General features: G+C 59.6%; 1 protein-coding gene across 4 annotated transcripts in view; it reads left to right on the top strand.

Annotated features, from left to right (window-relative positions):
* The window catches only part of BICRA (BRD4 interacting chromatin remodeling complex associated protein), a 77,911-nt gene extending 63,346 nt beyond the window's left edge, over positions 1-14,565 (top strand). For 3 of the 4 annotated variants that reach the window (XM_023650007.2, XM_070223117.1, XM_070223118.1), the window contains 8 exons: positions 7,048-7,680; positions 7,850-8,030; positions 8,333-8,442; positions 9,396-9,457; positions 11,186-11,334; positions 11,522-11,616; positions 11,817-11,919; positions 12,479-14,565. In XM_023650007.2, coding sequence (XP_023505775.2) covers positions 7,048-7,680; positions 7,850-8,030; positions 8,333-8,442; positions 9,396-9,457; positions 11,186-11,334; positions 11,522-11,616; positions 11,817-11,919; positions 12,479-13,611 — 2,466 coding nt within the window. In that variant the 3' untranslated portion in view covers positions 13,612-14,565. The remainder of the gene's footprint in view (positions 1-7,047; positions 7,681-7,849; positions 8,031-8,332; positions 8,443-9,395; positions 9,458-11,185; positions 11,335-11,521; positions 11,617-11,816; positions 11,920-12,478) is intronic. The other variant, XM_070223119.1, reaches the window with a different exon arrangement.
* Positions 14,566-17,464: the final 2,899 nt, after the last annotated feature.

Genomic DNA, 17,464 nt, shown 5'->3' on the forward strand with positions numbered 1-17,464 from the left:
TAGGATAAGTTCTGAAAAACGGAGATGCTAGTTCTATTTAAGAACAGATGATTTGTAGTTTTGACAAAAGTCGCCAAGTTGCCCTCTTTGGAGTATCGATTGGTTTATCCTTTATCAGCAATATATGATCTGTGCCTGTTTCCCCATAACCTCAGCCATGTATTGAACTTGGTTGGTTTGGTTGGTGAAAAACAGTATCTTGTTTTGTTTGAATTTGCATTTCTTTTACTATGAATGAGGCTGTGCAGGTGTTTATAGATTTAGAGCTATTTGTGTTTTCTTTTCTATGGAGTTGTCTGTTCCTACCCTTTGCCATTTTAAAATTTGGGTTACTGGTCATTTTCTTGTTGATTTGTAGAAACTCTTTACATATTAGGAAAATTAGCTTTTGTCTCATGTGAGTCATAAACCCATGAGAGGTGAGGGAAGGCCACATTTTATTCTGGAGCGAAGGAGGTTGTCCTTGTTCGAGAAGGACCAGTGGATAGGTAGATTAGGTTGGGTAACAAGAGGAGGGACTAACATCAGCAAGGCAGATCAGGATGGCAGAAATCAGCCAGGCTTTGGTCCTAAATGGCCATGATTTCCCTCTGAGGCTCTGCTCCTTCCTTGTGACTTTAAGCCACCAGTTTCTTCCTTCCATCAACCGATGTTTGGGCAAGGAGGCGCTTACGATGTGCCCGGCCTCATGCTGACCCTGAGCAAGTGTCTGTAACTGCTGAGCCTCAGTTTCCTCATCTGGGAAATGGGAGCAACAGTTTCTTCAACGTCTGTCAGGAGGAGTAAACGAGTTAATAGATGCTTTGCACAGAGTGAGCCTTTGAGAAATATTTGCTATTATTATTTTAGCTGTTGTTATGGGTAGAGAGTGGGTCTGGTCCAGAGGGACATGGGGCCAAGATGGCATCAGTTCCTGTCTGCAGAGGGAGGAGCAACTGGCAGCAGCAGGGGAGGGGCGAGGCCCCCTGGCCTGCGAGAGACACAAGTGGCAGCACTGTTTCTGGAGTGGGTCAGACACAGGCTTGGGTCCCTCCGGCCCGTGCCTTCCCCTCCCCGGGCCTCCCATCCACGGCTGTGACGTGGACCTGCCGGGATCCCGTGCTCCGAGCACTGGAGTTGAGAGCCGGCCCTGGGCGCACTGGTTCTCTGCCCTTTCACTCTTGCACGCTCTGCAGACACTTGTCAAGCACCTGGTGTGTGCCAGGGCTTGTCTAGACTCGCTCCTTGCTGTCCAGCCATCCCAGTTACCCAGCACTGAGGTTCTGCGGAAACAGGACTTTCAGTTTTAAAACAGAGACGGTTGGGGCTGGCCCGGTGGCACAGCGGTTAAGTGAGCACATTCCGCTTCGGTGGCCCGGGGTTCACCAGTTCAGATGCCAGGTGCACACATGGCACCGCTTGGCAAGCCATGCTGTGGTAGGCGTCCCACATATAAAGTAGAGGAAGATGGGCATGGATGTTAGCTCAGGGCCAGTCTTCCTCAGCAAAAAGAGGAGGATTGACAGCAGATGTTAGCTCAGGGCTAACCTTCCTCAAAAAAAACAAAAATCAGAGACAGTCCCCGGCAAACGGAACAGTTTGTCAGGCCACTGACTCCCTCCACCCCTCCCCAGCCACTTCCTCTCAAAGTGGAGCCCGCTCCCTCGCTCGGCCCGGGCCTCCCCTGCCGTCTTGTCTTCCCTGCCGTTTCTCCATAGCACTTACACCACCTGACCGGCTGTGTATTTTCCTTAATTACTGTCTTGCTGTCGCTGTAATATAAACACCATGAGGCAGAGAGTTGTCAGCTGTGTCCCTGCTGTGCGCCCAGAACAGCGCCTGGCACACGGCAGACACTCCGTGAGCATTTATTGAATGAATGGACGGAGGCGGGAACCCAAGCACGCGTACCGGCACCCACCCTGTCCCGCGTGCGCCACGGCGAGTTGAAGGGGAGGCTCGTTACTCACGGGCGTCAGGTGTGGTTTGAAAACCAGTCCGGGAGAGTGGTTGGGGGGTGGTAGCTAGGAACAGGGACTCTGGGACCCCAACTCTGCCACCTAGAGGCTGTGCGACCTTAGGCAAGTGGCTTACCTCTCTGTGCCTCAGTTTCCATATCTGCAAAATGAAGGTGACAATAATAGCATCTACTTCATAGGGTTGTTGCGAGGGATAGATAAATTAATGTACATACAGCGCTGGAATGGGGTCGGGCGTTTCGAAAGTTCTGCAAAGTGAAGGGTGCCAAGTGCACTTTCTATAAAGGGCCCGTACTTTCTATACTTTCTACGAAGGGCCAACAGTGAACTAAAAGTTTAGCCTTTGTGGGTCTCTGTGATTATAGCGCAGAAGTGGCCATAGACCACGCAGAAGTGAATGCGCACGGGCGAGTTCCGATAAAGCTTTATTTGTGGCCCCAGAGATTTGAATTTCCTGTCATTTTCACGAGTCACAAAATAGCATCCTTTTATTGATTTCTTTTCACCCGTTTAAGATTATAAAAACGAGTCTTAGCTTGAGGCCATACAAAACGGTGGGCCAAGGCGGGGGCGACAGGCAGAGTTTGGCCTGCGGGCCGAGATTTGCTGCATTTTGATCGTATTTCATTATATGAACACAGCGTGATTTATTTATTCGGTCCCCTCTTCATGAATCTCTAGAGTGCTTTCCCGTGTCGCTGTTAATAAACGACACTTCTATAAATATTTCTGGACCTGGGCTTTGCACATATGTGTGAAAACACCTGTAGGGTAAATTTCTAGAAATCGAATTGCTGAATCAGAGGCTCTATGCTCTTTCCAGACGTTCTATGCAAAGCGCTAAATCGGTTGCTCCTGTGCGGGGTCTGTGCCAGCGACGGCTTCTCCCGGCTTCTTCATCAACCCCAGATTGGCAACCGGCTTGCTCTCCGCCCAACCAAAAAAATGCCAGCCCTCCTGCCCTTTTCTCTATTTCCATGTGAAGCTGAGCGTCTTGCCATCTACCCCTGGGCAGTTGGAATCTCTTGGTAAACATTCCACTCATGTGGTAGTTTTAAAAAAGTGATTATAAAAATAATTTCATGCTCCTTTAGTGGATTTAAAAAAGACAGAAAAGAACAAAGAAGAGAAATAAATTACCCAGAATACCACTGTGCAGAAGCCGCTGGTAACATTTTTGGTGTAAAGGTTCCTTTCAGCCCTTTTTTTTTCCTTCCCGTCCATTTAAAACGTTTTCATTTTTTAAATTAGGTTTTACGTTCACAGGGTTCGATCATCAAAAAGCTTTTTGAAAAGGGGGAAGTGTCCCACCCACGCCTGATTCCCAGCCCACGCGCCCCTCCAGACATCCACGGTGACTTGTCTTGTGTTCATCCTTCTGGGTCTCTGTGCACACACAGCCTGGAGCAAACAGGGATTAACTTTTCTCTCCTTCCCTCTTAACCCGGAAGGCGACATGAGACGCTGACTCTGGCAGCACACGGACAGTGTCCCTAGTCCTTTGTTACGGTCACAAAGTCTTCCTCTGTACGATTAGGGGTGGACTGTCATTCGCACCCCAGTAAATGCTGTTTCGATGCACGCCTGACCAGGTCCTGGCCTCGGCCCTCCTTTCAGAGCTGTCGTAAAAACCTTGTGCACCTGTCATTTCCCACACGTGCGGGTGTATCTGTCTGGATCAAAGCAAACATGAGCTTATAATTTGGGTAGCTGCTGCTGAATGGCATTCCTCGAGTTGTAGCAAACTGTGCCAGTTTAGACCCCCACGGGCAATATACGACAGTGTGTTGATGAGACATATGGCTTATTCCGAATGTGATGAATGAAAATGGTTCCATCAGGTTCCTTTGATTTGCATTTCTGTTACAGGTAAGGTGGAGCATCTCTTGAAATACTTAAGCTTCTTGTGTTTCCTTTTCTGTACACTGTCTGATCGTATCCTTTGCCTCCCTCTTCTCACTAATTGTTATTCTTAGTGATTTCTAGAGGCTCTTTATATATGAGAGAGAGGAACTTTGTGCTATGGCTTGCAGCTGTTTCCACCAGTGTGTCATTTGGTTTTGACTTGGTTTGTGGTGTGTGTGAGTGTGTATGCATGTGTATGTATCTATTTGTCTCTGCATTTTTAATGAAAATAGATAAAAAAAAATTTTAAGTTTTGGGTATTTTTTTAACTTCCTTTTAAAATTATTTCAAACCTGTAGCAAAGTTGCAAGAATAGTACAGAGAACTCATGGGAGTTCTTTACTCTTTAACCAGATGTATTAGTCATCCACTGCTGTGTAACAAATTACCCCCAAGCTTACTAGCAGCTTCACACAACAAACACTGACTTACCTCACACAGTGTCTAAGGATCAGGAACCTGGAAGTGGTTTGGTTGGAGGGTTCTGGTTCACGTTCTCTCATGAGCTGATGGTCAAGATGTCAGCGAGGGCCGTGGTCATCAGAAGGCTTGACTGGGCTGGAGGATGCACTTTCAAGATGGCTCAGGCAGGTGGCTGTTGGCGGGGTGCCTCAGCTCCTCCCTACATGGGCCTCTTCAAAGGGGGGGCTCCTGACAGGCTCCACAGTTGGCTTCCCGCAGAGGCAACGATCCAACGGAAAAAGAATGGGAGAGTGCCCAGGCTGGAGGCCGCAGTCTGTTTCATAACCTAATCTCAAAATTAGCATATGATCACTTCCGCCAAATCCTATTGGTCAGCGAGACCAGCCCTGGTACCCCGTGGGAGGAGTCGGACCGTGAGGAGGTGGGGATTGCTGGGGTCCCATTTGGAAGCTGGCTGCCTTGCCAGATTTACCCCCTCTAAGTATTTTTCTACGTTTGCTTTATCTTTAGCTCTCTCAATATGCAGACTAGTTTTTCTGCATCATTTGAGAGTAAATTGCAGACATTACGCTCCTTTACTCCCTAACATTTCAGCCTTGGAGAACAAGAACATTCTCTTAACCACAGGAGAGTTATCAAATTCAGCAGATTCAGCTTGGAGACGATCCTGTCGTCCAGTTCGCTGTCCGTAACGCAGTTTAGCCAGTTGTCCAGCGATCACGTGGCGTCTCGTTCGGCTTGTTTCACGTAGCGTTCTGGCATGTGTGCGTCGGCCCCTTCGCTGGGCCCCGGGAGCTGAGTTGAGGGCCATGTGGACGGGCCAGCTCCCTCATCCTCACTCACCTAGCTGCTCACCTCCTGCTGACCATTTGGGTCGTTTTCCTATTTTCTCTATTGTCAACACCCCTCCAGTGGACGGCCCTGTGACCCAGTGCCTGAATGCCCCTCATCACAGATTCCTGGTGGTGGAAAGGCCAGGTCAAAGGTCATGGCCTTTTCAAAGTCACTAGATCAACCAGCTTCCGGAGGGTTGTCCAGGTGACAATGTCACCAGCCCCCTGAGTGTCGAGGGCTGGCCTTCTGATCTGTCCTTGGAGGTGGCACGCCTTCAAAGATGTATAGATTGATTGCCTGGCTGGTTTTTATTTGGAATTTCTGGAGTCACTCAGGGCTGAGCTCGGAGGCCTAAAGCGAGTCAGGACTCTGAAATCACGAGTCAGCCCACCAGGGAGGCCCGAAGCGGAGGGCCCCCGCTCGGGAGTGTGGCAGCATTAGGTGGCAAGTCCCCTGAGTCCGCTGAGCCTGGGTCCTCCTCCATCGGCTTTGAAGTCGCTGGGTGATGGGGAGGCAGGGAGGCGACCTGTCTGGAGACTCTGGACCAGGCATCTTGGCTCCCTTGCCTCAGTTTACCATCTGTGAAATGGGTCCGATGTTGTCACAGCTCTCAGGGCCGTGGAGAGACCACGTGAGTGGATAAAGGGGCCAGCCTGCGGTTGGGTACACAGCTGGCGCTCCTGGTTAAAGCGTGGCGGCCGAGGTCAGGATCCTGGGGAGGGGTCTCTGGTCGGGGGCGTGCAGAGGGCCAAGGCGCTCTGGCACAGGCTGTTCGAGGCAAGGGCACTGTGTACGTGTTACAGAACTAATGCCGGATCATGTGTGCAAGTCTGATGCCCGTGCACGCACGCACACACACACAGCACCCACACACTGATACACCAGCAACACGGCCACGCAGCACACGGAGGCAGAGGCCCTGGACACTCAGAGGGGGCCTGGCTCTGCCCCTCGGTTTCCATCCTGATGCTTGGCTTCCTGGGTCCCTGGGTGCCCCCCCATGCCCTCTGCACCCCTTGGCCCCGCACCCCGGCACGCAGCCGTGGCGTCTACGCTGGTATCTGTTCTCCTGGGTTAGCGGGACAGTCAGACCGGGCTGGCGGCTGGGACACTGCCCCCGCCAGGCGCCTCTTTCCCCTCGCTGCTGTGCTCGCGCTCCCTGGCCCCTCGCCTCCCCGCTGGGCAGCTGGTGTGGGGCCCCCGCCGCCACTGCCGCTTCCTCTGCTGCTGACCCCAAACCCTGCAGGGCTCGCCTTCAGCTGGGGGATTGGGGAGGGGGAGATCAGAGGGCAGAGGTATGGGGGGTGAGGTGGGAGACAGGTGGAGGGGTGAGGTGGGGGACAAGTGCAGGGGTGAGGCGAGGAATGAGTGGAGGGGTGAGGTGGGGGGCGGGGGGAGGGGTGAGGTAGGAGACGGGTGGAGAGGTGAGGTGGGGATGAGTGGAGGGGTGAGGTGGGGGATGAGTGGAGGGGTGAGGTGGGAGACAGATGGAGAGGTGAGGTGGGGATGAGTGGAGGGGTGAGGTGGGGGAGTGGAGGGATGCGATGGGGACAAGTGTAGGGGTGAGGTGTAGGGGATGGGTGGAGGGGTGAGGAGAGGGACATGCAGAGAAGTGAGATAGGAGACGGGTGAAGAGATGAGATGGGGACCACTGCAGGTTGAGGTGGAGGATGGGTGGAGAGGTTGGGGACTCATGGAGAGCTGAAGGGGGGGTGGGTGCCAGGGTGAGGTGGAGGGGTGAAGTGGGAGTGGAGAAGCGGGAGTGGGAAGGATGGCCATGGTGGGGCCCTTTCTGTCAGGACAAGGGATGGCTAAGAAGGGGAGTTTCTGGTGGGAGTGGCCGGGGTCCCCAGTGTCCTGGGGCCATGGGAGCCAAGGCTGGTTCTGACCCCCCGCCCCCTCCCCTCTACCTCCCTCCCCTGCCCAGATCCCGGCAGCAGCTCCGCTGAAGGGCCCCGGCCCCTCCTCGTCCCCGTCACTACCTCACCAGGCCCCTCTGGGGGACAGCCCCCACCTGCCCTCCCCACACCCCACCCGGCCCCCCTCCCGCCCCCCCTCCCGCCCCCATTCCCGCCCCCCCTCACAGCCCCAGAGCTTGTCTCGTCCACCCTCAGAGCCTGCCCTACACCCTTGCCCCCCGCCCCAGGCCCCCCCAACTCTGCCTGGCATCTTTGTCATCCAGAACCAGCTGGGCATCCCCCCACCTGCCAGCACCCCAGCCCCCACCGCCCCAGGCCCACCCCAGCCCCCTCTGCGTCCCCCGTCCCAGCCCCCGGAAGGGCCGCTGCCCCCAGCCCCCCACCTCCCTCCAGCCTCCACCTCCTCCGTGGTGGCCTCCTCCGAGACATCCACCAGGCTGCCAGCCCCCACACCGCCCGACTTCCAGCTCCAGTTCCCACCCGGCCAGGGGCCCCACAAGTCCCCCACGCCCCCTCCAACCCTCCACCTGGTCCCCGAGCCCACAGCGCCCCCCCCACCGCCTCCTCGGACCTTCCAGATGGTGACCACCCCCTTCCCGGCGCTGCCCCAGCCGAAGGCTCTGCTCGAGAGATTTCACCAGGTAATCAAGGCAGGGCCTGGCCCCCCACTTCTCCGCAAGCCTTGCCCATCCCTACAGTCCCACCAGAGTCCCCCGCTTTACTGCTTTCTCTCCCCTCCCAGCCCTGGTGCCTGGCCGCCCCACTCCCAGCGTGTGCCCCCCACCCCTCAACCGCCTGTCCCCCCTTCAGGTGCCGTCCGGGATCATTCTCCAGAACAAGGCCGGGGGGGGCCCCGCTGCCCCGCAGACCTCCGCCAGCCTGGGGCCCCTCGCCAACCCCACGGCCTCTGTGCTGGTCAGCGGGCAGGCCCCATCGGGGACCCCCACCGCCCCCAGCCATCCCCCTGCCCCGGCACCCATGGCCACCACAGGTAGGGGAGCAGCAGGAGAGATGGGGGCCCAAAGGTGGGTGGGTGCGGGGCTGAGCAACAGGGAGGATGGGCTGGGGTAGAGCTGTGGGGGCTGTGAGCCCGGGGGGGGCCTGACCTCAGGGGACGGGGCAGGTGGAGGAGGGGGCCTGTCTCCCCAGATCCAAGGGGCACTCACTGTGGGGCTGGCGTGGCCACCAAGGCCAGACAACTGGAGGAGAGCGGGATGCAGGCTTGGGGGTCACGTTTGTAGGGTGGCCTCTGTGCCACTGACCCCTGCGCCCTGTCTGCCCCGCCCGCCCCAGGCGTCTCTCCTCTGCTTCCCGCCGAGAGCAAAGCCTTTGCCAACAGCCTCCCGACCCTGAGTGTGGCCAAGGCCGCGTCATCCGGGCCGGGGAAGTCCTCCGGGCTGCAGGTAAGGGGCCCCCAGAGCGGAGGGCAGGGGCTGGAGTGACGCCGCCAGGGGCAGGAGGGGCAGATGAGGCAGACAGGCCGTCAGGGGCAGACGAGACAGACGCGGGCGGCGGCGGGTGGATCAGCAGGACGGTCCAGGCGGGGGGCACGCCAGAGCCCGAGCCAGTTGGACAGAGACCCGCAGACACTAAGACGACAGGGTGACGATAGGTGAAAGGGCCTGAGTGAGACGGTCACGGGGGTGGGAGTGGGGACCAGGTGAGACTGTTGGGTCAGCTCAGGACAGGTGGGCAGGATGGCTGGACCAGAGACACGGGAAAGGAGACGGGCAAGACCCCAGACAGAGGGGCAGGGGGTGGCGTGGGACACTGAGAGTCCACAGAGATGGTGGCAATGGGGAGGGTCGGGACAACTGGGACGGTCGAACAGGGAGGGGCAGGGCGCGTGTGGGGAGACTGAGGCAGAGCCGGCTGTCCGGGAATGCAGGACCCAGATGAGAGAGGCGGGTGGAGGGACCAGGACCCCAGAGGTAGGGAGGGACTGTGAGGGAAGTCAAGATGGAGAGGTTGGAGGCAAAAGGGGAGGGGTCAGGGGTGGGAGGAGAGAGGCTGGGCAGTGACCACGGAGATGGGCCATCTGACGGGCAGAGAGGGAGACACCAGAAGCTCGCCTGGTGTCCAGACCAGGAGTCGGGCGAGACCCACGGTGGAGAGGGGGCTGCGGGGGACCCAGGCAGAGGGCGCCGAGGGCTCATGCCTGCCTGTCACCCTCCTCTTGCCTGTCCCCTGCCTGGGCCCAGCCTTCCCGCAGGTTGAGTGTGACGGGCAGGGCCTCCATGGCGGGGGCCGGGGTCCCCTCTGGGAGATGGCGGCGCTCTCCTGTTCTGCCCCAGGCTGGGGGAGGAGGGATCTGGGCTTCTCCTTTACAACATCTCTCCCTTCCTCCCCCCTGCAGTATGACAGCAAGCTGAGCGGCCTGAAGAAGCCACCCCCGCTGCAGCCCAGCAAAGAGGCCTGGTGAGTGGCAGGCCCGGCTCTGGGTCTTCCCGGGATGGGTGGGGGACCACCCTTCAGAAGTGGGGTCGGGCAGGCCCGAGTCCAGATGCCCGCTCCACCTGTTGTCAGCCCTGTGGGCTGGGGCACTATGGGTCCCCTCAAAGACCCTCAGTTCCCCCTAGAAAATACGGTGGCCGGAGTAGTAATAATGGGGTGAGGATTTGATGAGACTGCGTGCACCGCTGGGCTGCTGGCTTCCAGAGGGAGGGATGTGGTGTGGCTCGGTCAGTGCTGCGCCTCAGCATCTCAGACAGGGCTGGGGAGGTCCCGGTTGAGTGCCATGGGAGGGGCGGGCAGAGGGCTGGGTGCATGGGTGGATGGGTGGATGGATGGATGGATGAATGGATGGAAGGGTGGATGGATGGATGGATGGGTGGGTGGAAAGATGGACAGGTGGGTGGATGGCTGTCTGGATGGGTGGATGGATGGATGGGTGGCAGGATGGGTGGGTGGGTGGAAGGATGGGTGATGGCTGTCTAGATGGGTGGATAGATGGATGTTTTGGTGGATGAATGGCTGTCTGGATGGGTGGCAGGATGGATGGGTGGGTGGAAGGGTGGGTGATGGCTGTCTAGATGGGTGGATGGGTGGGTGGGTGGATGGATGGGTGGGTGGGTGGATGGATGGATGTTTCGGTGGATGGGTGGCAGGATGGATGGGTAGGTGGAAGGATGGATAGATGGGTGGCAGGATGGGTGGGTGGGTGGAAGAGTGGGTGATGGCTGTCTAGATGGGTGGATGGGTGGGTGGGTGGATGGATGGGTGGGTGGGTGGATGGATGGATGTTTCGGTGGATGGGTGGCTGTCTGGATGGGTGGATGGGTGGGTGGGTGGGTGGATGGATGTTTCGGTGGATGGGTGGCAGGATGGATGGATGGGTGGAAGGATGGATAGGTGGGTGGCAGGATGGATGGAAGGATGGATGGGTGAGTGGAAGGATGGGTGATGGCTGTCTGGATGGGTGGGTGGAGGGACATCTGGGTGGGTGGAGGGGTAAATGTTGGATGCTTGCCTGTGTTCCCTCCCTCTCTTCCGCCCTCCTTTCTCCAACTATTGATCAAGTACTCACCCAGGGCCCAGTCCTGTGCTGGATTCTGGAAGCACAAGACAGACCTGCCCTGTGACATGTGGGGGCCACTGGTCTTCAGCACAGGGTGGAGACGAGCATGTCTGGTGGTAGAGACAATGACACAATAAAGAGACATAAGTCCCTGTAACATGCGCTATGGGCAGAAAACAGCCGGATGAGAGGGAACAGGATCTCACTAACGCACCAGTCGACCAGCCTCCCTTCCCTCTCCCCGAGGTTGCTGTTGGCCAAAGGCAGAGCGGGGACATGCTGACCCCAGGTGGCAGGAGACAGTATAGCATGGAGGATGCGTTTCAAGCCTTGGCGGCTGACTGCCGGCTCTGCCTCTTTGTCACTCTCTGCTTTGGGTGGAGGGCCCTCACCCCTCCCAGCCTCGGTTTCCTCATCTGTGAAATGGGCTAATGACAGCCCCGGCTTCTTCTAGTTGTCACCAGAGATTCAGTGACACAGAGCGAGCGCGATGGGCACAGTTCACACACGTGCTTCCGGAGCGCTCGCTTTCCCGTGTGGTTGTCTGCGCTCGGGTGGGGGGATCTGGTTTCCCGAGCCTCACCCCCAGCTCTGTGTGTGTGCCGTCTCCCCCCGCCCCCCGCGCCCAGTTTCTTGGAGCATTTGCACAAACATCAGGGCTCCGTCCTGCACCCTGACTACAAGACAGCCTTCCCCTCCTTCGAGGACGCCCTGCATCGCCTCCTGCCCTACCACGTCTACCAGGGTGCCCTCCCCTCCCCCAACGACTACCACAAAGGTGAGGCCTCCCGAACTCTCCCCCGCCTGGTCCCTGGTGCGTGCGCGGAGGTGGGTGGCCAGGGCGCGGAGGGTGGGGAGGAGCAGGTGCGTGCGCGCTTGTCGGCGGTCAGGGCGCGTGCGCTCCGTGCGCATCCGTCCGCGGCCCCACCGGCTGTGTCCCTGGACCTCACCTCTTCCCCCTGCAGTGGACGAGGAGTTTGAGACAGTCTCCACGCAGCTGTTGAAACGCACCCAGGCCATGCTGAATAAATACCGCCTCCTGCTCCTGGAGGAGTCCAGGGTAGGCCGCCGTCACCTCCTCCCTGGGGACCCCGCCCTGCCCCCCTGCCCCCTCTGGGCAGGGTGAAGCCTCCTGCTCCTTGGGAGGGAGGGAGGGAGGGAGGCTGGTGTCCGATCCCAGTCGGCTCCGGTCCATCCTGGCTGCTCGGGTCCCCTCGCCCTCCTCCCTTCTTCACTTGCCTATCTTCCCTCTCACCCCAGAGGGTCAGCCCCTCCGCGGAGATGGTCATGATCGACCGAATGTTCATTCAGGAGGAGAAGACCACCCTTGCCTTGGACAAACAGCTGGCCAAGGAGAAGCCGGGTGAGAGGGGAGGGGAGGAAGAGGGGTCCCCCACTCCTGCCGTGAGGCGCAGACGCATTGGATTTGGGGCGAGGGAGAGGGGTGCGTGGCCTTCCCTCACTCCACCGTCAGGTGGCGGCCGAGCCCCGCTCGCGCACGGTGGCCGGGCCTCCCCGGACCCCTGGGCTTGCGGACCAGAGAAAACGGGGTTCATCTCCCTCCATCGCTGTGGGTCCCTTTCGCCCCCTTGGTCCTGGCGTGGAGGGAACACTTGGTGCCCCCCGCTCCCCACCCAGGGGGATGGAACAGCGGAAAAGCGGGAGAGCAGAGCCAGGACTAGGGTGAAGCCCCCAAGGTGCCTGGGGTGCAAAATATAGGGTGGCGTCCACTCTGCGATGGCAACCCCCCTTGGCACGTTGGGGGGGCTTGGGAATTGCTGAGAAGGGTCATCCCGGACCGTGTGTCCTGAGGATCTGATGAGTCAAGGGCTTAGCCCGGCGGAGAGAAGGTGCCCCGGGGCCCCCTGCCCCTCACCTCTGCTCTGCGCGAGGCCTCATGCTTTTCCCCGCTCTGTTCGCAGACGAGTACGTGTCTTCCTCGCGCTCCCTCGGCCTCCCCATCGCCGCCTCTTCCGACGTCGGACACCGGCTCCCGGGCCACGGCCCCCCACCGTCCTCAGCATCCGGGGCCCCGGCCCCGCCCCCTCTGCACCTGCCCACCAAGCTGGTGATCCGGCACGGCGGCGCGGGCGGCTCCCCTTCGGTGACCTGGGCCCGCGCGTCCTCGTCCTCCCTGTCGTCCTCGTCGTCCTCGTCCTCCGCCGCCTCCTCCCTGGACGCTGACGAGGACGGCCCGATGCCCTCCCGCAATCGGCCGCCCATCAAGACCTACGAGGCCCGCAGCCGCATCGGCCTCAAGCTCAAGATCAAGCAGGAGGCCGGGCTCAGCAAGGTCGTGCACAACACGGCCCTGGACCCCGTGCACCAGCCGCCGCCGCCCGCCGCCCTCAAGGCGCCCGAGCCCCCGCCCCGGCCCCCGCCGCCGCCGCCACCACCGCCGCCGCCGCCCCCCGCGCCCGGCCAGATGAACGGCACGGTGGACCACCCGCCGCCCGCCCCCGCCGACCGCAAGCCTCCAGCCCCGGCCCCCCACTGCCCCCGCCTCCCGCTGCGCAAGACGTATCGCGAGAACGTGGAGGCGCTGGGTGGCGGCGGGGGGGGCCCCGACGGGGCGGGCGGTGGTCGCGCCCGGGCAGGCAGCCCCGCGCCCATGCCCACCAAGGTGGACGAGGCCACCAGCGGGCTCATCCGCGAGCTGGCGGCGGTGGAGGACGAGCTGTACCAGCGCATGATGAAGGGCGGCCCCCCGGAGCCCGCGGCCGGCGCCGGGCAGGGCAGTGGCAGCCGCGAGCCGGGCTGGGACGCGCCCCCGCTGCCCCCCGCCAAGCGGCGCAAGTCCGAGTCCCCCGACGTGGACCAGGCCAGCTTCTCCAGCGACAGCCCGCAGGACGACACGCTCACCGAGCACCTCCAGAGCGCCATCGACAGCATCCTCAACCTGCAGCAGGCCCCCGGCCGGACGACCGCGCCCCCGTACCCCCATGTCGCCCCCGCGGCCGGCACGCCCGCCTCCCCGGCCCCCCTGCACAGGCCGGAGACCTACCCGCCCTCCAGTCACAACGGCGGCCTGGGCGCCAGGACGTTGAACAGATAACACCGGGCCGGTCCTCCCTCCCCTGTCCCCTCGCGCTGCGGACGCCGGGGTGGGGGGCAGCGGGGCCTCCGACCTCAGCCTCCTGGGGGACGCAAGCCGGGGATCCCCTGAGTTTTTCTTGCCTAAGTTATTTGAGTCACAAAGGCCTCCTGCCCCGCCTCCTGCTTCAGCCTGGTTGTTGGGTGGGGGTCGTGGGTTTAGGGGAGGGGGCTGTCATGGAAAACGCCCCCCTGCCAAAGGAGGGGGTCATCCTGGTGTGTCCTTTCCTGTTGCTTCCTACTTCTTGCTGCACCGCCCCCTGCGTCCCGGGGACACGTGCGTGTGTGTGTGTGTGTGTGTGTTTGCCAGGGATGGGGGGGGCCCTGGTCGCTCCCACCACTCCCGCGTGTCGGGGGACCGGGCTTGTGTGTGTGTGTGTGTGGCTTTGCGGATCCGGGGGGTCAGGGGCGCTCAGAGCTGGGAGGGTCCCCGGGAAGCCGCGCTAGGCCTCTCCCCCGCCGCCCCCTATAGGTTGTCTGCAGAAGTGCAAGGGGTGGGCGGCGCGAGCCAGCGTCCCAGGACCCCCGCCTCGGCGCAGGCCCGAGGGCACCTGTCACGTCCGTGTGTGTGCGTCCGGCACCGCGTCCTGTGTCCCTGTGTGTGTGCTCGAGTGAGCAAGAGAGCGAGAAAGAGAGAGATTTGGCACCCTCCTGTCCCGCGGCCGAAATGCGAGCACCTCCCAAACGGGAAACCGGGGTCTTCCTCCCCCCGCGCCCCCTCCCCCAGCCAGTCTTCCCTCTGTTCTTCCTGCCGCCAGCCGCCCGCGCCAGATTTTGAAATCTCGGAGACAAAACTAGTACTGTAAGATAAATTTTTTTGTACTGTATTTATTGTGTATAACGATTTTTTTAAAGGAGAATTCTGTACATTTAGAACTCTTGTAAATTAAAAACCGATCCTTTTTTTAAAACTGTACTGACGCCCCCTCGCCCCCGTTCCTTTTGGGTCTTTGGGGATTTGTTTGGAGTCGGGGGTGGGGGGTGGGGGTAGTGAGGGCTTGTTGCACAGATATTTGTTGCGCACCTACTGGGTGCCAGCCCTGTTCTAGGCACACGGCTGCCGCGGAACAAGGCAGACAGAAGTCCCGGCCCTGGGCTGGGGCTGGGGGGAAGGCGGACTTGTTAGTGGAGGAGGCAGATAGTGAACGTCTCAACCAAACGTGGGCGATTCTTACCGTTCCTGGTAAGTTCTACAGTCTCCGCGAACACGGAGTTAGCGAATACTGAACCACCACTCCTTACCGTGAGCCTCTGCTCACGACATTTTTGTCAACCCATCAGTGCATCAGCTTGTTTTATGTGCGTTCCTGCTTAAACACACCTTATTTAATATATAGGGTTGGTTCTTTCACATTGAACTCACAGCCAACAGCGGTATATAACTTGGGTCTGAACGAAGATGAACTAAGGCAGTATTTTCTCCCTATGGCACGTCACAGCCTCCCTGCGCTTAGTAACATGAGATGCCGTTAAGCACTATGCCTGGGGCCCGTTTTAAACTGAAATCGATAACAAGAAGCACAACAATGTGAAAAACGTGGCCCTAAGTAGACCTGGGAAGGCTCCTTGCCTACAGTCTGAGAGCTGAAACAGTGTGGAGCGTCACCTTGTCCCACCTCAGCTGGAAACGTGCATGGTGGGTGACTCAAATTTTTGCGGCTCTGTGCAGGTCGATGAAAGCGCTGCACGTTTTGGCGTTACAGATACATTTTAGCAAGTAGATGAGTTCACAAATGCGGCCTCCGCGAATGAGGAGGATCCACGGTCCGTGTGTACAGCGTCAGATGGAGACATGTAGAAAAACCAAGCAGGGCGTGTTAGTTCCCTATGGCTGCGGTAACAAAGGGCCACAAGTTGGGGGCTTATAAGAACAGAAATTTAGGGGCCTGCCCGGTGGCATAGTGGATAAGTTCGCAGCTCTGTTTCAGATGCCTACGTTGGCCGGTTTGGATAAGCCCTGCTCATCAAGCCGTGCTGTGGTAGGCGTCCCACATAGAAAGTAGAGGAAGATTGGCATGGATGTTAGCTCAGGGCCAATCTTCCTCAAAAAAAAGAAAAGAAAAAGAAAAGAACAGAAATTTATTCTTTGACAGTTCTGGAGGCCAGAAGTCCCAAATCAAAGTGTGCCTGGGGGCTACGCTCCCTCGAGAGACCCTAGGGGAGAACACTTCTTGGCCTCTTCCATCTCTGGAGTCCCAGGTGTTCCTGGGCTTGTGGCCACATCACTCCGGTCTTCTGGCTATTTTCCTTTTGCCTTGGTGGGTCTTTTTCTCTTATAAGGATACCAGCCATGTTGGGTCATGGCCCACCCTACTCCAGTATGGCCTCGTCGTCACTTGCTTAGATCTGCAAAGACCCTATTTCTGAGTAAGATGCCATTCGCGGGTCCTGGGGGTTCGGACAACAGCATATCTCATGGGAGGACACAGCTCGATTCCCAGCGCAGGGTGAAGGAGTGGACAAGGCGGCTGCTTGTCCCCAGGACACCTCTATGCTAACTAGAAAACAGCCCCCCTTTCTCCTGGAGTTTGGGGAGCAGAGTGTGCGCTGGATTCCAGCCCAGCCCCTCTGACCCATTCCATGAGTGCTTTGTGCAGTGGACAACCTCCCCAACTGCACAATGAAGGCCCTCAGGACCAGGTGGGAAGGGAAGACTTCTTTGGGGAGGTGACATTTGAGCAGAGACACGCATGAAATGAGAAAGAGCCACAGGGAGATGGGAGGTGGAGGGGGATGGGTGGGAAGAGCACCCCAGGCAGAGAACAGCCAGTGCAAAGGCCTTGAGGAAGGAGCATGCCTGAGTATTGGGGAACAACAAGGAGGCCAGTATGATTGGAGCCCAGTGAGGGGGAGGGGGAGGCCGGAGGTGAGGTCGGAGGGGGAACAATGGGGGCCTAGCGTGTAGGACCGTGTGCTCCACGGTGATGACTTGGCTCTTACTCCGAGCGAGGCGGGGAGCTGGGAGCCGACTCAGGTCCCCCGGGCGCCCTCTGACGGCCACGCGGGGAACAGACAGGGCGAGGAGGCGACTGCCAAAGTCCAGGTGGGCGGTGGCCGCGGCGGGACCAGAGTGATGCGCCCGGTTGCCCTGTTTCTAAGGCCTTGGGGTGGGGGGCTGATTTATGGGGTCTCCAAGAGAGGGACTGCCCCCCGTCCCAGCTGGAGCCCTACTTCCCGCCCCGCCCCGCGCCCGCGCGAAATAAAGCCCCGAAGGAGGGAGGCCGTTCCTAACATCCTCGCAGCGCGGCGCGCTCCCGGAAGGCCCCACGTGGCCGCGCCCAAGTTCGCCGGGATGACCACCCGCCCGGGCCTCGCCCTGGAAGGCTGGCGGCAGGCGACCCGAGCAGAGGATCTCGACGGCCATCGTTTACGGATCCCTTCCCCCGGCTCGCTTCTTCCGTCCTCGCGGAGGCTCCCATCTCGCAGCTGAGGACCCCGAGGCGCAAAGGATGCAGCCAGGGGTCGGGTGGGCTGCAGGCCGGGCGGTCTGGCCGAGCCCACAGTCCTCTCCTCTGCTCATGCAGCTTCCGGGGAGCCTGGGGACGAGAGCCAGGCCTTTCCAAGCGGCCCCCACCCCGCCCTGGGCCCTGGGAGGAGACCCGGACTCAGCTCCTCTCCGATGAAGTTAGCGCTCTGGACCTAACTTCTTAGACACCCGCTCCAGGATGCTGCAAACAGCTCTGGGGGTGGGGGACGGTGGGGGGGGGGTCCCCTTTTCTGCAGCTGAGCCGTCTGGAAAGGGAAGGAGGCCCAGATGGGTTACTCCACAGCCCAAGTGACCTGGGCGCAGAGCAGGATGGAAACCCAAGACTGAC

The sequence above is a fragment of the Equus caballus genome, chromosome 10, assembly GCF_041296265.1.
Source record: "Equus caballus isolate H_3958 breed thoroughbred chromosome 10, TB-T2T, whole genome shotgun sequence".
NCBI classification, from domain to species: domain Eukaryota; kingdom Metazoa; phylum Chordata; class Mammalia; order Perissodactyla; family Equidae; genus Equus; species Equus caballus.